We start from the raw sequence: 15237 nt of genomic DNA on the forward strand, positions 1-15237 counted from the left end.
GCTGCGCACGTTGGCAGCCGAGGGGAACTCAGCTGTGCCTCCTGCCTTGCTTCAAAGCTTTTCTCCTTGGGTGCTTTTTGGTGGTGATTTGCTTTGTGAAATGGCCCCAAATGGAGTGCTGAGTGCTCTCTAGTGTCCCCAAGGTCAAGGCTGTACTGGGCCTCATGGGAATGTACATGTGGTAGATGAGGTTCATTCCGGCACGAGTTACGGTGCTGTTGGCTCTAAGGATATTGCACAAGGCTCTTTGTGACCCAGGAAGCGTTGGGAACAGTGTCCTTGCACACTGCCCAGTGCTCGCAGTGACTGGACAGAACGTCATTGAGAGACGAGGAAACGGGCTGAGATTAAATCTCTTGTTCAGCCAGGGCTCCGGGTTGGTGGCACAGAGTGTGAGTCCAGGTCTTGTTTCAACCCAGAAGCATGACCAGAAAGCCTGCTTCGTGCCCTCAATCTTGTTTTTCTTTTGTTTCATTTTGTTACTACAATTTCCCATTGATTTTTAGATACAGTGGGAGTAGGGGAGGGAGGGAAGGAGGGAGAGAGAAACATCAATGTAGAGAGACGCATCGATTAGTTGCTTCCTGCACGACCCCCATCAGACCGGGGATCGAACCTGCTACTTAGCGTTGCCAGCTAGGGAGCAGGCCCCGACTGCTACGTCCTGTTTTATTTATGGTTTTTCTTCCAAGAAGCTGGACACCTCAACTTGGATGTGAGACTTTAAAATTTGTAAGTGTTGATAAATGACTTAATTTTTCTAGAAAACCTGTGCGGATCAAACTAGACACATCTGTGTTCATGTTGAGTCCGTGAGCCTCAGGGAATGTGAGCTTTCTGCTAGAAATCTTGCCCCAGGAAACCCAGTTGGGTAATACGATGATGATGGTGATGTCAGTGGGTTTACATAAAGCACAACATCTCATGTTTCATTTACCGCAGGAGTTGAAGTTAGAAGGAGGCTTGGAATTGGGGAGAAGAGCTGGGCATAGACAGAGTTTTTAAAAAAAATATTTTTCTTTATTGATTTTAGAGAAAGAGGAAGGGAGAAGGAGAGAGAAAGATCGATGAGAGAGAACACTGATTGGCTGCCTTCTTCACACCCCCCACTGGGGATCGGGCCCACACCCTGGGCTTGTGCCCTGACCTGGAATCGAACCAGTGACCTCTTGGTGCATGGGTCAGCACTCAACCACTAAACCATACTGGCCGGGCTAAACAGAAAGTTTTACAGCAAAAATGTTCTGATTCCATGTCTTTTTAAAGTATTTTAATGGAACCCTTTTTTCCCAAACAGGCTGATATGCCAAAACCTCATGCATGAGATTTTAACAGTGAGTCTGTTGACGCGGTGTTCGAGCCTTCCTGTTCTGTCTCCCCAGACCAAAGTGGGCACCAGGGCTAACCTCATAGAAGCCCAATAGACACTTTGAAAACTGCTGATTTTGTTCAAGCCCTCATTTACAAATGAGAAAAACAGAGGCCTGCCTGGCCAGTGTGGCTCAGTGGCTGAGTGTCGCCAGTTCAATTCTCTCTCAGGGCGCATGCCCAGGTTGTGGGCCCGATCCCCAGTGGGGGGCGTGCAGGAGGCGGCCAGTCGATGTTCTCTCTCATCGATGTTTCTATCCCTCTCTCCCTCTCCCTTCTTCTCTCTCTCAAACCAATAAAGAAAAAAAAACTTTTTAAAAAGAAAGAAAAACGGAGGCCCAGAGAGGGTGGGAGGTTAGGAAGGTGCACAGCTGGGACAGAGCCTGGCAGGGCCCCTGAGCCTTGGCCCTGTGGCTCTCCACCCCCAGGGTCAGTTTTGTACCAGCAGCTGAAGGGGGAGCACGAGGGGCTGCACACCCACATCCAGTGTCTGGAAACCTCACTGAATAGCTTGCAGCTGGAGCTAAGCCACCAGCAGGCCCATATCAACCAGATGAAGGAGCAGTACCAGAGCTTGGATTTCATCTGCGAGGTGAGATCTGGGGCGGTCGGCCTCAGGACTCCGGGCAGTGTACCCTGGGCTCAGTCAGGTTCTAATGGGTCCTGATTGGTATCAGTGCTCAAAGACTGTGTGTGAAGGTCACACAGAGCCCAAGGGGAAGCCAGAGGCATTCGAAGGGGATGAACACCATGGCTGGTAGGGATGTGCTAAGAATCACCTTTCCTCTGACCTGTGCTTTTTGCAGGGTTGGGCGGTGCATGGGAACAGCCTAGTCTTGTTTCATTTCCATCCTCTCAGCTGGGCACCTTGCTCTGTGCTTCCCTGTGTCATCTCTTTTACTTCTTATAGTAACCATGTGAGTGGGGGTTCCCAGCCTCATCCATCTTAAGTAGGGGGTTGGAACCCAGTTTGTCTGAAGCCAAAGCTTGAGACCTCCCTGCTGCACCAACCATGTGACATTCTAGAGCAGGAGTTGGCCAAGCCCAGCCCAGAATTCACATTTAGGCCCACCCATTTTTATAGATCTGTGAAGCAAGAATAGCTTTGAGAGGTGTTAATGGCTGGGAAACATCTAAAGAGAAACCATATTTGGTGGTGAGTAAAAATGATATAAAATTTGTCACTGTCCACGAGTAAAGTTTTGTTTGTGTGTTTAACACAGCCACACCCACCATGTACATTTTTCTCTGTCTACTTTCCTGCTGTACCAACAGGGCTGAATAGTTGTAAGAGAGACCACCGCCTAGCCTGGAAAGCCTGAAATATTTACCATCTGGCTCTTTCCAGAGACACTGTCCAACCGTCTCCAGAGCAGCGATGTCCAATAGAAATACAATGCAGGCCACCCCATGGGATACTAAATTTTCTAGTATCCACATTGAAAAGTAAAAGGGAATGGGTGGGGTTAATATTAATGACATATTTTCTATCTGTTATATCTAAAATATCACAGGCAACCCCGAAAGCCTACTAATGAGGTATTTTACATCATTTTTAAATTGCTATCAAAGTGCTCAGAATCTGGTGTATATTTTGCACGTGTGGTGCGTGTTAGCCGCCGGCTGCCTTCTCAGTGCTCAGCGGCCACACGTGGCTCGTGGCTGCTGGATTGGACGGTGCAGTGCAGAGGCTCCGCTGTCCCCGTGCCATCGGCCTTGGTCCTTCTGACTGGTGTGGATGACACCGAGACCATCTTTGTGCACGAGGCCTTTTTCTTCATTTAGAAGTAGATTCACAGCAGGGGACACACAGGGCCCCACGGTGTTTGAGACGTTGTTGATCTGTCTTTTAGCTGCTTTCTGGTCTCAAGGAGAACTTGGAAGAAGAAAATCATCACCTCCTGGGCCAGGTCAATCTGTTGAACCAGCAGAACCAGGCTCTTCTAGAGCAGAGCATGGAGAGCAAGGAGCAGTACCACGCTGAGCAGAAGCAGTACATGTAAGTGGTGTGGGCTGCCTGGCGCCTGACGGGGCCCCGGCGTCCAGCTCCAGGCCCAGACTGTGTCATCTCGGTAATCCCTGGGCACATTGGTGTCCCCAGGGCAAGGGGACAGACTGTCATACCAGCTTATCTTTCTATCCTTTTCCCTGGAAAGTTCTAGATTTCTGTAAGTTGGACAATTGGCTTTTGATTGCTTTTCGAGGACACTGCTCACTGCCAAATGCTTCTTAATCCACTTTTGGAATTAACTTGACTTAAAAAAATATGACATTGGCAAGAGGAAGAATTAAGTTGAAGGCTGAGCCCTTTTCTATCTGAGTCTGTTTTTCCTGAATGGGCTGGACAGTGCGTGTTGTTGACACACTGAGGTTGTCCTCCCTCTGCTGATAGTTCCTCTGTCCTGGCGGTGGCATAGGCCCTGCAAGGTGCAGAGAACCAGTGACCTGCTCACCAGGACCTGTAGGGTGAGGGGATGTGAGCAGACCTAGGTGCACACAGACAGATGTGGGGGAGCTCTGTGGAGGCGTAGAAGGAAGCGTGGTTGGGAGAGTTCTGCTGCGGACACGGATGGGGAGAAGGCCCACTCCTGATCACAGGAAGGACCGTCCCACCAGCACAGCACGGACGGGGAAGACCACCCTGGGCCCACAGTACATCTCCGATTGCTTGTCTTCCAAACCACAGTTTCCTCACCTGGGGTCTTCCTCCGGACCTCATTCCTGGCAGCTCCCTAGGCCCCGTAGACCAGCACCCCTTAAACTCTCACCTTCCAGTGAATCGACTCATTGGCCAGCCCAGGGCTCAGAAGCCTTCCAGGGCTGAGCCTTGCTTCCTCCAGCGCCCCCTCCTGGAGCTCCCCGCACCTTCCCTGCACCCAGACCACCCCATGCTTCACCTCCACGTCCCTTCCCCACGGGCTAGCCGCCTCCCCATCTGTGTCAGCAAGGAAACCAGGGGTTCCTGCAGTTGAGGCAGGAACAGACAGGAGCCGGGGCCCAGCGGGCAGCACAGTGTAGGTACCCCGCGTGCACCTCTCCAGGACAAGACCAAACAAAAGCGTGCTGTCTGCCTCACGAAGGCCAGACTCTCCCCCAGCCCAAGTTCAAGTGGTGTCCCTTTGGTCCTGTCTGTGTTTTTGAAAATGGCAACTGCTTTCCACCCTGTAGAAACCCAGAGATGTTGATTTACAACCTGGGTTTCTGGAGCCTTTGAAGAAACAATCAGAAGCTCCACCCCATCGAGGGCAGCACTGGGTCTGCAGGTCCCACAGTCAGTCCACCTGCACCTGTGCCCAGCCGCACCGCAGTCCCCACCACTCCCTCTCGTCTTCCCAGGCCCCTTTGCTCCATCTCCTCTGTCTGGCCCCCAAAAGGCTTTGCGTTTGCTTTCACGGAAGTGTTATCGGAAACCTGCTTTGGAATGGGTTGTGGTCAAAGGTCTGATTTACTAAACTGACTTTCATAACCTTGATGCCCATCTAACTCCCTGAGGGCAGAGCTCCCCACCACTAACAGTGTTGTCCCTCTGTACCCACAGGAGCTAGCCTCCCCCTATGTCTGCCCACAGTGCCCAGCATCCTGAACTGACCCGTCCAGAGAGCAATTGGGTTTCTGAGCTTCGGTTTTCAGATGGTTTGGGGTTTGCTCCCCTGAGATGTCGTACAGCCGATCCTAGGTGTTTCCCGGGCTCCTCGAGGCGGTAGGGTTCCTGGACCCACGTCGGATGCTTCCATCCACATATCCCAAGTCGGCCATCGTGATGGCCATGAGCATAGTTTTGTCTGAATCCCAGAAAAATACCAGCCCCTCTGGGCCAGGTCCCAGGCTGGCTGATGAGTATATTTGTGTGTTTTATTTAACACCTGATGGGATTTTCTTTCTCCTTTGTTTGCAGAGATAAATTAAATGCCTTACAAAGACATAAGGAGAAACTGGAGGAAAAAATAATGGAACAGTACAAGTTATATGATCCTGCTCCGAAGAAGTGAGTTGACCTAGGCTTCAGGAACTGAAACAGTTCTTGCTTATCTCGGGCAGGAAAGCCGAGCCCTCTGGAGCAGTGACCAGCATGCGGCGGAGCTGCCGCCGTGTGGGGCGCGTGCAGGTCCTCCCAGCACAGGAAGACCTGAGCATCCCTCAGACCCGCCCTCCGTGCTCAGGCTCGTCCTCGGAGGAGGGTGCACGTCTGCGCCTGGAGCCGGTCAGGGGCGGAGTCTGGTCTTAGAGCCACTCAAGCAGGAGTGTTAGGTTTTGTCTCAACACTTTGGGACCCGGAAAACCGTGTTTCTTTCTGGGAGGGAAGCTCGGGTCAGGCACCTGGGCCAGCCTGCATGGTCTTCAAACACGGGACCTTTCCGTTTTACCTATTCCTTCGGGTTCACGGGACCCCAGGGCGGTTTCACAGACATGTCCCCTTCACCAGAGAGCAGCAGCCGGTTGGGGGCTGGCTTGTTCCCTGAGATCGGCTGGCACCGTCCAGCAGGGCTTCCCCTGGTCCCAGGCCTGCGCCCCAGGTGCAGGCCCTTCAGATTGTCCTGTCCCAGCCCAGCCTTGAAGTCGAGTCACCACGAGTCGGGCGAGGCCTCTCTGTTGGTCACAGAACCACAGGCTCAGGCCCTCCCCCTCCGCAGCAGACAGCTGAGGCCGGTGGGACACGGAGGGACAGTGAGCGCAGAGCTGCTCGGGCAGGGCCGGGTCAGACCCGAGGGGCTGCTGGGGGTCAGGACGCCTCCATTTCCGGTCAGCTGCAACCCAGGACCTACCCTTCAGTCCACTCGGTTTACGTCCTCGGCCCACTCTGCCCTCCTCGACCCTCACCCAGACTCCTCAGTGCCCGGACGGTCACAGTCTGCCCGCCTAGTTCAGTCATCACTAACCCAGCGACAAATGCGGGGCCCCGGCTTCTCGACAACGGCCCGTTGATGGGAAATAGCCGACAAGCCGAGGTTAGATCAGCGGAGCAGCATGTCCTGGGTTTCGCACAGACTGTCGAGTTGAGAGCTGAATTTGAGGTTCTGTTTTCCCGGGGACTAGTGTGGGTTTCTGCCAGGAGGAAGGATTCTCCCGTCCCTGGTCTGTGCGAACTCACTGCAGACTGTGCACCCCGAGCCCAGATACGATGACTGAGGTGATGGCGAAGAGCACCATCATTCTGAACCCCAAATGGACAGCCATCTTCCCAGGCTGCTGGTGGAAATCCCAGCTCGCGTTAGGGCACCAGTGACCTGGGGGGGCAGGGCGGGTGGACTATGCCCTAAAACTCCTCTTCCAACTAGGAAAAACCACTGGATTGGAGCCAAAGCCTTAGTGAAATTCATGAAACCGAAGAAGGAGGGCGGCAGAGAGCACCTCAAGTCAGCCTCAGACAGCACGCCCTGGCCACTGGAGCCCTCAGACCAGGCCGTGCCCTCCACTTCTCAGCCTCTTAGGGCGCAGCTGGAGCCCCCCGAGGCCACCCCACCCTGCTCCCCCTGGGCAGAAGAGCGGGACACCCCCACCGCACCCTCGGCAAAAGGTAGGAGGGGTGCCTGGCTGCAGGTGGGAGGGAGGGGAGGATCTCAGGTCTCCCTGGGGGACAGGCCAGGAGCAAGGAGGCAGCGCGTGGATGGATGTGCACACGAGTGCAGGCGCCTGGAAGGGGCGTGCTCTGTACACGCACATCTGCCTCCTGAGGCGTGTCCACCGCCAAGTAGAAAATCGACGCCCACGTCAGTGCTTCCCAGTTTCGTCCCATAATTTAGTTACTTTAGCGTGAGGAGCCTCCCGCATCATGTAAGGGTGGCAGGGACTCGAACATCCGGAGCAGTGTCCACACAGGCTCCGCAGAGTCCAGCTCGGTCCTGCCATGTCTGTAGGAGATCCCAGCGCACGCAGCACGCACTGGACACAGGCAGGACCTTCAGCAAGACCTTGGTGGCGCTGATCTTTTCGTCACTTCGAAAAGCAGGTCCAATTTTCTTTCCCAACCTGAGCTGGCCTTGAGTCCCCCCAGCAGGGGTGCCTTGTCACTTAGGGCTGTCGTCTGGGGTTTGTCAGGGGTTCTGAAATGGATTTCTGGTTGCATAGGCTGTATGTATTTCATCGGATCTAAGAGGCTGTCAGACATCTGCACCACCGTGTGCACATCAAAAGAAAAAGTAAATCGGTTGTGCGAATTGCCTCCTCGCCCGGTGACTGACACCGTGAGGCTGCATTCCGATTGCAGAGATGTTAAGGTTTGGGGGCAAAGCAAGTGCCTCTTACATTGTATTAAGCAAAGCCCTTGCCTTAAACATGGTTTAATTGTCAAATTTAGTCTTAAATATTTTATAGATGGTTTATTCATAAACCTGCTAAACCTGCACCCTGTGAGGTGTCACGTGTATGAGGGACTCCAGGACTTTCTGACGACCAGGCCTGGCTCGAGACCCGGGCGCTGGCAGCCGCCTTCTGAGTGTGACACGCACAGGCCTTCCCGGAGACATGCGCTTCAGGACCTGTGTCCCTCACGAGGCCACAGTGACAGCGCACAGCGTGGGGTCTGCGCCCGCGCGCTCAGTCTGTACAGGAGAGGACGGGGCACACGCTCGCGTGCAGGGAGGTGGTGGGGAAGCTGGTTGGGAAGCGTTTGATCCAGAGAGCTCTGTGGCCTCGGCTGTTGTCCTGGCTACTTGAGTTTTTGACGTTTATCACCTCAACTTGCGTTATTGTCCAAGTTGACTCCAGGAACTGTAGTCAGCCTCCCTGAGTTAGCAAACCTTTCCGAGGAAGAAGTGCCGACAGGTGCAGACCAGTGCTGACCCACGACTGAGCAGGGGTGGGGACCGAGTGGCAGCAGCCACGGGACCGGGGCTCTGTCTGGGCGCAGCACCCCCTGCGCTGCTTGACCTGCTCCACCTCTCATTTCGTTCCGCCCACCACGTGAGGACAGCACCGCTCCTGCCCCCGGTCCAGAGCTGGGAAAGGGAGGCTTGAAGGGTAAGCCCTTGCCAGAGAGAAGTGTTAGAGCTGGACCCGAACCCAGGTCTGACAGAGTCCGGAGCCTGAGCTCTTCCCCCTGCGAGCACCGCCTGCAGCGGAAGCTGCTGTGGTCCCTGCAGGTGCTGAGCACACCTGGGCACCAGCGCTGACCGTCCCTCCCTCATCCTGCGGTGCGAGCTGTGGCCACCGGGTGGTGCTGTGGAGACAAATCAGGCAGGTTTTGCTCTGGACTTGAATCCTAAATCAGAAATTGGGTAAATCAGTTACGTTCATGTATAGGACATGTACAGACACTTAGACCAATTGTTTGTTCCTATAAAACTATTATTGGAAGGTCATAGAGTGTAGCTTTGGAGTAAAGGGTGCGTAGGCATCTACATGGGATTGATTCTTGATGTTGAGGGTATTTTGGTATCCTAGAGGTATTTTCATTATTTCCAAACTCATCCTGCCAGAAGAGGTTACTTTAGATGTACAAGAATTACCAGTGAAATGTTCAGGTAGACTGTTTCATTACAAAAGTCTAGAAACACAGCCTTCAGTGTTCCCAAGGTCTTTGAACAGGAGCAGGAGTTGTGTGTGAGCCGGGTTGTCAAGGAGCCTCTCATTAAAGTGGACGAATAGAACACGCCGGGTCCTCAGTTGATAAACAGTCTTGTGTAATAATGTAAACACTGAGGTTGAAACAGTCTGATGCCTGGTCCTGGAGCAGCACAGGGTCTCCTCCGGGTAAGGAAGCCTTGGGCGCAGGGAGGCGCTAAATGGATCACATGGGCCAGAGCGTGAAGGACTCACCAGGTCCCGACTCTGCTTGTGCCCTGGGCACTGTTTCCATCTCTCCGGCGGGACAGGATTCTGGTTTCCCAAGTACACTTAGCTAATGGAGCATCATTTGTTATTACTCATTTCATTTATTTGTTGTTGTTTTTTTTCCCCCTTCCTCTCTTGGGTTATCCCGGGGATAACAATTTAGCAACTCAACGAAAAAAGAATCCCCTTTTGAGAAGCAAAAGCAAGGATAAAGACAAGTCTACAACGGCCCACCCGACTTTCTTTAAACACATGCGGTTTTGGTCATCCCCTGATGTCCTGTCCTCCGCTAAAGAGCCCCTCCCTTCTTTAGAAAAGGGAGATTGCTGATCCTGTTCCTTTGTCCATGTCTTCATCCTGTTCCCCCTTCATTCCTGAAACTCAAACAAAAAAACAGTACCTCAAGGCCAGACGACCCATACTGAACCACCACCCCGCCTCCTGACCCCACTTCCAAGCCAAACTTAAAGTAGCCAACGTGGATTCTGATTTCAAAAGAGAAGATCAGTTATCACACCCTCTGGACCATCCTACAGCGCAGCACAGTTTTAGGGGAGCCTCGGGACATCCACACAGGTCCTTGGGCCAGGATGTCCGTAGTAAGTAAGTCCCTGGCCATGTGCTGCCCCCTCTCTCTTGCACCTGCAGGCTTACATGTCATGTCCGTGTGTGACGCAGAGCTCACCCGCTGTCGCTGTGCTTTCAAAATGTGCAGCCTCTGTCAAGTGAGGTTTTTTTAAAACTTATTTTTAAGCAGCTAAATTTAAACCTGCTGCCCCTTTTTTCCTGCTGCACCAAATGGTTGCCTTCTGCAGATACTGCCTTTTTTAGATGTGCTCTGCTTTGAAGAATTTTTTCCTCCACTCAACATTTTGAATAGTTGGATGGATGTTGCTGAGCCAGGGTTCGGCTCAGAGTGATGTTTTATGACCATGTGGGGGTTCTCTGACCTCTGAGATCCTGGTGAAAGACCAGCGTGGACAGACCGAGCATCGGCCCACAGTCACCGGCAGGGCGGGGCCGCCCGTCCACAGAGGCCTTCAGCTACTGCAGGGATTTCTCTGCAGCCAGCCTGGGCCATCGCCATGGTTTTTGCCATGTCTCTGTCACCTGTGATCCCTCACCTGTTGTGCCTTCATTGACTCACTGACTGGTTCCACTTGAATTTATTTAAAAGGAAAGATTATTTTCAGTACTATAAATGGAAAAAAACAGTACAGCATAAAACAAGGTCCCATAAAGTAGATCTGTAGCAGTTACACTGTTCAGGTCAGTGGGTGCGGCAGTGACTTCGTCTCATCACCTGCTCTGGTTCCCTGGTCCTCCAGCCCATCTCCCAGCATGCTTAGGGCACGCGCGGTTTCTCTGCCATCGCTGCTGCTGCTGACCTCCACCTGTCCTCTGCTCCTCATTTTAACTTCACCCGTGGACGCCTGTCCGATTCATTCCACCGGACCTGACTCTTGCTTCTCATCAAGGTTATCTTTCAAAATCCAAAATTTCCCTTGGTTTCAAGTCGTAAGACTTCGGTCCTTAAAACTTCACAGTGGGGCCCTGACTGATTTGGCTCAGTGGTTAAAACGTTGGCTCGCAGACCAGAGTCCAGGATTCAGTTCCCGCTAAGGGTGCATACCTTGGTTACAGTTTGTCCCCGGCCCTTGTTGGGGTTGTGTGGGTGGCAACCACTCAATGTGTGTCTCTCTCTGTCTCCCTCTCTTCCTCCCATTCTACCTGAAAAAACAAAAACAAAAAACTTCACAGTGGGTCTACACATTGAGTGGCTGAGGGGCAGGGGGTCAGGTCCTGGGAGGGGGCAGGGAGGGGCCTGAATCCCGACAGAGGGCGTGGCTCTGGGTCCACAGACCTTGGGCTGCCCGGAGGAGGTCCTGTGCAGAACATCATTGTCCTACTGCCCCGGGCCCTCCGACCGCATGAATTGTTAACTTGTGTTTGGAGAACCCATCCCCTAAGTGGTTGAAGGTCGTTTTGCTCTGTACCTCCCAATGTCTTTGTTTTTTAAGTAAGGATTTTATTTGACTTTGACAAGAGTATATGTTCACCATAGAAAATTCGGAGATTGCAGAAAAGCACAAAATTCAAGGTGAAAACCATTCCTGCGGTCGGTGCACCACGCAGAGACGAGGACTCCTTAAACACATCACTGTGAGGGCGGCAGTATCTTCTCTGCAGTGAGGAAGCCAGTTGGTGGGGTGCACACCTGGACCTGGGGGCCTTCTCTCCAGGCTCAGTGGTCCTGAGCAGATGTCTGCGGGGTCTGTCTAAATCAGGGATTTGAATGACACATAGTGTTACCCAGCAGGTGTGCCCCGGGGCTCATGTGTTGGACTTTTCCTGACATTTTGTTGAGCCTCTTGAGTCTGTCCTTTGCTTTCTCCCAGCTGTGCAGACCCCAGCCCGGGAGGCGCGCAGCCCAGCTTCTGTCCCTGTGGTCCGTGTGCCCTGCGGCCTCTGCTTCTAGGCCTCGGCGTGGCAGCCCCACCTTGGCACGGGGTTCTGCAGCCCCATTTCTCAATGTCTTTCTCTGTCCCAGGCCCTGGGGACCTAAAACCGAAGCGAGGATCCCCACACAGGGGCAGCCTTGACCACAGGGATGTCTCTGTTGACCCAGCCACGAAGGCCTGGCCGTCAGAGCTGGGCTCCCGGACCTGTTCATCCAGCTCCACCCCCACGTCCCGGCACCCAGGAGGCCGCAGCAAAGGTGAGTCACAGGCCCCCAGAACGGAGAGGGAAGAGCACCGGGCCGGGTCCTTCTCAAAGGCTCTGGCTCGCAGGCAGGAGGGGTCGCGAACTGAGAGGTGGTAGCACGGTGGCCGCGCTGGGACAGGCTTTGGCATCACAGACAGGTTCAGACCCCAGCTCTGCCACAGCTGGGTGACTTTGGGGCCGGTCCCAGGCCGCCGGTGGGAAAGGCCTGGAGCCCACCACCGCTGCGCAGGGATTGGTGGCAACTAGTAGCTCCGCAACGGAGGCGAACTGGAGTTTGGGCTAAAATAGGCAACGTTGGCGGTTTATTCTCCAGGGGGCAGACTTGGCAGGGTCTTGGATGTGGAGGTTGGTTGACTGAGTGGAGGGCAAGAGCCTGGCTCAGCTTCAGGACCTGGTCCCCCTGTTTACAAAAGAGCCACACCCCTGGGAGAAGATGAGTTGAGTGACGCAGGGCAGCCCGTCACCCTTCTGCGCTCCTGGCCAGACCCTGCACAGGCGGCGTCTCGCCGCTGGATGTGAAGGGAACGGTGCCGTGTGCCGGAGGCAGACCTGCCCAGGGGCTGTGGGCCGTCAGGAGTCTGCCCGGCTCCCAGGCTCCGCAGCGCAGTGGACTCCGGACTGTTTCTGGCTGGCAGTTGCTGGTACAGGGTTCAGTCCCTAGGGAAGCCAGCATCCTTCCTCAGGGGCTGGATTCTTTCCTTTTCCTCCCTCCGGCCACCTGAAGGGCACAGCTCACATGTCCTTCCGTCCTCCAGGAGCTGGACACTACCACAGCTCAGGTGCTTGGCAAGAGTCAGAAGTGGCCATCTGGCGAAAGGCCCAGGCTTCCCCGTGGGTGTTCCAGGTCCCCTGACTCACCGGCCTCCTTTTCTCCGTAGGCTATAATTCGGACGACGGCCTCTGTGAGCCATCCCTGGAGCTCGAGTTCACCAGCCACAGGCAGCACGGTGAGTGGTCCGTGCATTGTGCCCTTCAGCCTGGGTCCTCAGACCTGCTTTCGTCAACGGTACTTTCCCTTCAAGCGAAGTCCTCTGTGGACGCCCAGCACACAAGAGGTGAAAGTGGAGTTGTTATGTTGAAGGGGGAATGGGGGACTCACAGTTCCTTAGCACTCCTTGCCTGCCCTCCCTGGGGGCCTGAGCATGCAGCATCTGCTTACACACCTCCAGTGATGGGGAAGTCACTGCCTATCAAGTGTCCTGCTCCTGGGTGCTCTGACCCCTTACTTTGAGGACCCATGTGGAGAGCATTGATTGCAGGCAGGTCTCACTTCCTCACCTGGATTTTAGTTGCCCAGAGTAGATCCTCCGGGGGAGAGTCTAGAGAGTCCGGAGTCTGTCCTTCCTGAAGCCATTCCCCGAACTTGGGCAGAATCCCTTTGTTTCGTAACTACTTTCCGATTGGATGGTTCGGTTTGGGCTGTGCTTGGTCATCGGCACTTTAGGTAAAATGCTATCATTTCCTTTCAGTGTCCCGGCCAGGAAGCTTAGGGAGCAGTCGGAACGCGTCCAGTGATAGCTCACCCCTTAACCTGAAGGGTAAGTCGTCTCCTTCTGTGCCTTTCCAGTGGACTCAGATCTGCGGCTCTGGGCTTTGTCATCTGTATAATTTAAAACGCAATCAGCAAGGTTCCTAGAAACGTTTGCATTTGCATTCACAGGGCCTCCTCTTGCAGCCTCAAGCTCAGGCCTGGGAGCTTTAACAGGTTTGGGTTCAAATCCCTGCTCCTCCCCTGACCCGCTCTGGGCACCCGGCCGAGCCGCCCGTCCTCTGATTATGAGTTCCTTCAGCTCCAGGGTGGGGGCGGTACCAGTGGTTCCGGTTTACAGTGGCCAGAGGACACAGTGTATGATCGGAGTCCTTTACAAGGTTATAGATTGTGTGATGGTGCAGAATGTGGTGTCTGCCCTGTCCCCGGAGCTAGCCAGGGTGGTACCTTACAGCTACTGATGCTTTAAGCTCTAATAGAACCGTTCCACTTTGATCCCGTGATTTTGTTTTTAAGTGCCAGTGTGAGATTCTAAAGAATTCCAGCATGTCCTTGACATCCCAAGTGCCAGCCCGGGAGGAGTGTGCTGGGTTCCCGGGCAGGGTTCCCTCCGCTCAGGGAGCCAGAGGCAGCGCAGAACCCCCTGGAGGCAGGCGAGCGAGTCGGAGACTGATGTGTGTTCCTCTGTGTCACCTCACCCTGACCCCAGGCTCCTCGGACCAGCTCCACCCCAGGTCCGACAGCTTCAGCAGTGAAGACTTGATCCCCAGTAGGGACACGGGCGCTCTTCCTCGGGATGCCAACACCCTAGGACGCCCTGCCCTCGGCCGCCACGAGTACCCGCCACCCCGGAACGGGCCGCTCCTCCAGGAGGACATCCAGAAGAGGGGTGTGGCCCAGCCACAGGCCGGTGTACAGCCCTGCGCCTCCCTGAGCAGCGAGATGGTCACCTTGGAGGAGTTCCTGCAGGAGAGCAACCGGGACTCCCCAACACCTGTGAGTGGCCCCAGAGGACTCTCTTTTCTCACTGTCTCAGATGGACCTGGGCCAGAGGCAGAGACCTTGCCAGTAAAGTCACAGAGGGGGCTGGGGCTGGGGCTGGGGCTGGGGCTGGGGCTGGTGCAGTCTAGCTGCAGAGCTGGCTTGGATGGGGGAGTGTACCCACTAGCCAGAAAACCACCATGTGCTGCATCGGCCCAGACCCGGGAGGCTGTTTCCTCCATCTGTGAAGTGTGTTGCCAACATGGACGGTAGTGGTGTGTGCCCAACCCTGGAGCTTCTCTGGAGGTGTGGCCAGCACCCACTTGCAGAGTTGGGGTCTCCCACTAGGTCTGCGGCGGCTCTGGGTCTTCACCAGCAGGTTGGCAGGTGTCCTGGAAGGGGCCAGCTAGGAAGAACCTCAGGCCGTACCGTCTCTGTTGGAACTGCCCAACTCTGCCGCGTGGGCTGGGGGCAGACAGGCCGTCTGCCGGTGCACGGGCACAGCTGTGCTCCAGCAACACTGGACTTATGGGTGCTGGGATTTCATTTCATCGTTTTCACGAGCTCACAGGCCATACAGAACCGAGTGGCCAGTGGGAGTTGGCCGGCAGCTCGAGTTTGCTGAGCTGTGTCCTGCAGCTCTGAGCCCTGAACGTCAGGCCTGTTAGGAAACCCTCCAGGTCCCAGTTTAGCTTTGTGAGCTGCATGTGCACCTTTACACAGTCTGTCCGAGGTCCCTAGTGAGCTGTCGTCATTGCACCGGTGGAGGACGCTGTCTCACATTGAGACCTTTGAAGGATTTTTAGTGCTCCGGTGATTCTCATTCCCCTTAAACATACACAGTTGAACTTTCTCTAGCCACACGGTAAATTCTGTGAACTGTGTCAGTAGAGCCCAGAGGC

The 15237-nt window shown here is 54.5% G+C and overlaps 1 protein-coding gene across 1 annotated transcript in view; it reads left to right on the top strand.

Annotated features, from left to right (window-relative positions):
• Positions 1 to 15237, top strand: part of LOC118623635 (protein Daple-like) — a 128220-nt gene that overhangs the window by 108632 nt on the left and 4351 nt on the right. Inside the window, 8 exon segments of the mRNA XM_036251432.1 lie at positions 1797 to 1960; positions 3222 to 3367; positions 5264 to 5353; positions 6645 to 6883; positions 11690 to 11857; positions 12744 to 12812; positions 13335 to 13403; positions 14064 to 14350. Of these exon segments, the coding sequence (XP_036107325.1) occupies positions 1797 to 1960; positions 3222 to 3367; positions 5264 to 5353; positions 6645 to 6883; positions 11690 to 11857; positions 12744 to 12812; positions 13335 to 13403; positions 14064 to 14350 (1232 nt within the window).

The sequence above is a fragment of the Molossus molossus genome, unplaced genomic scaffold (assembly GCF_014108415.1).
Source record: "Molossus molossus isolate mMolMol1 unplaced genomic scaffold, mMolMol1.p scaffold_m16_p_1, whole genome shotgun sequence".
NCBI classification, from domain to species: domain Eukaryota; kingdom Metazoa; phylum Chordata; class Mammalia; order Chiroptera; family Molossidae; genus Molossus; species Molossus molossus.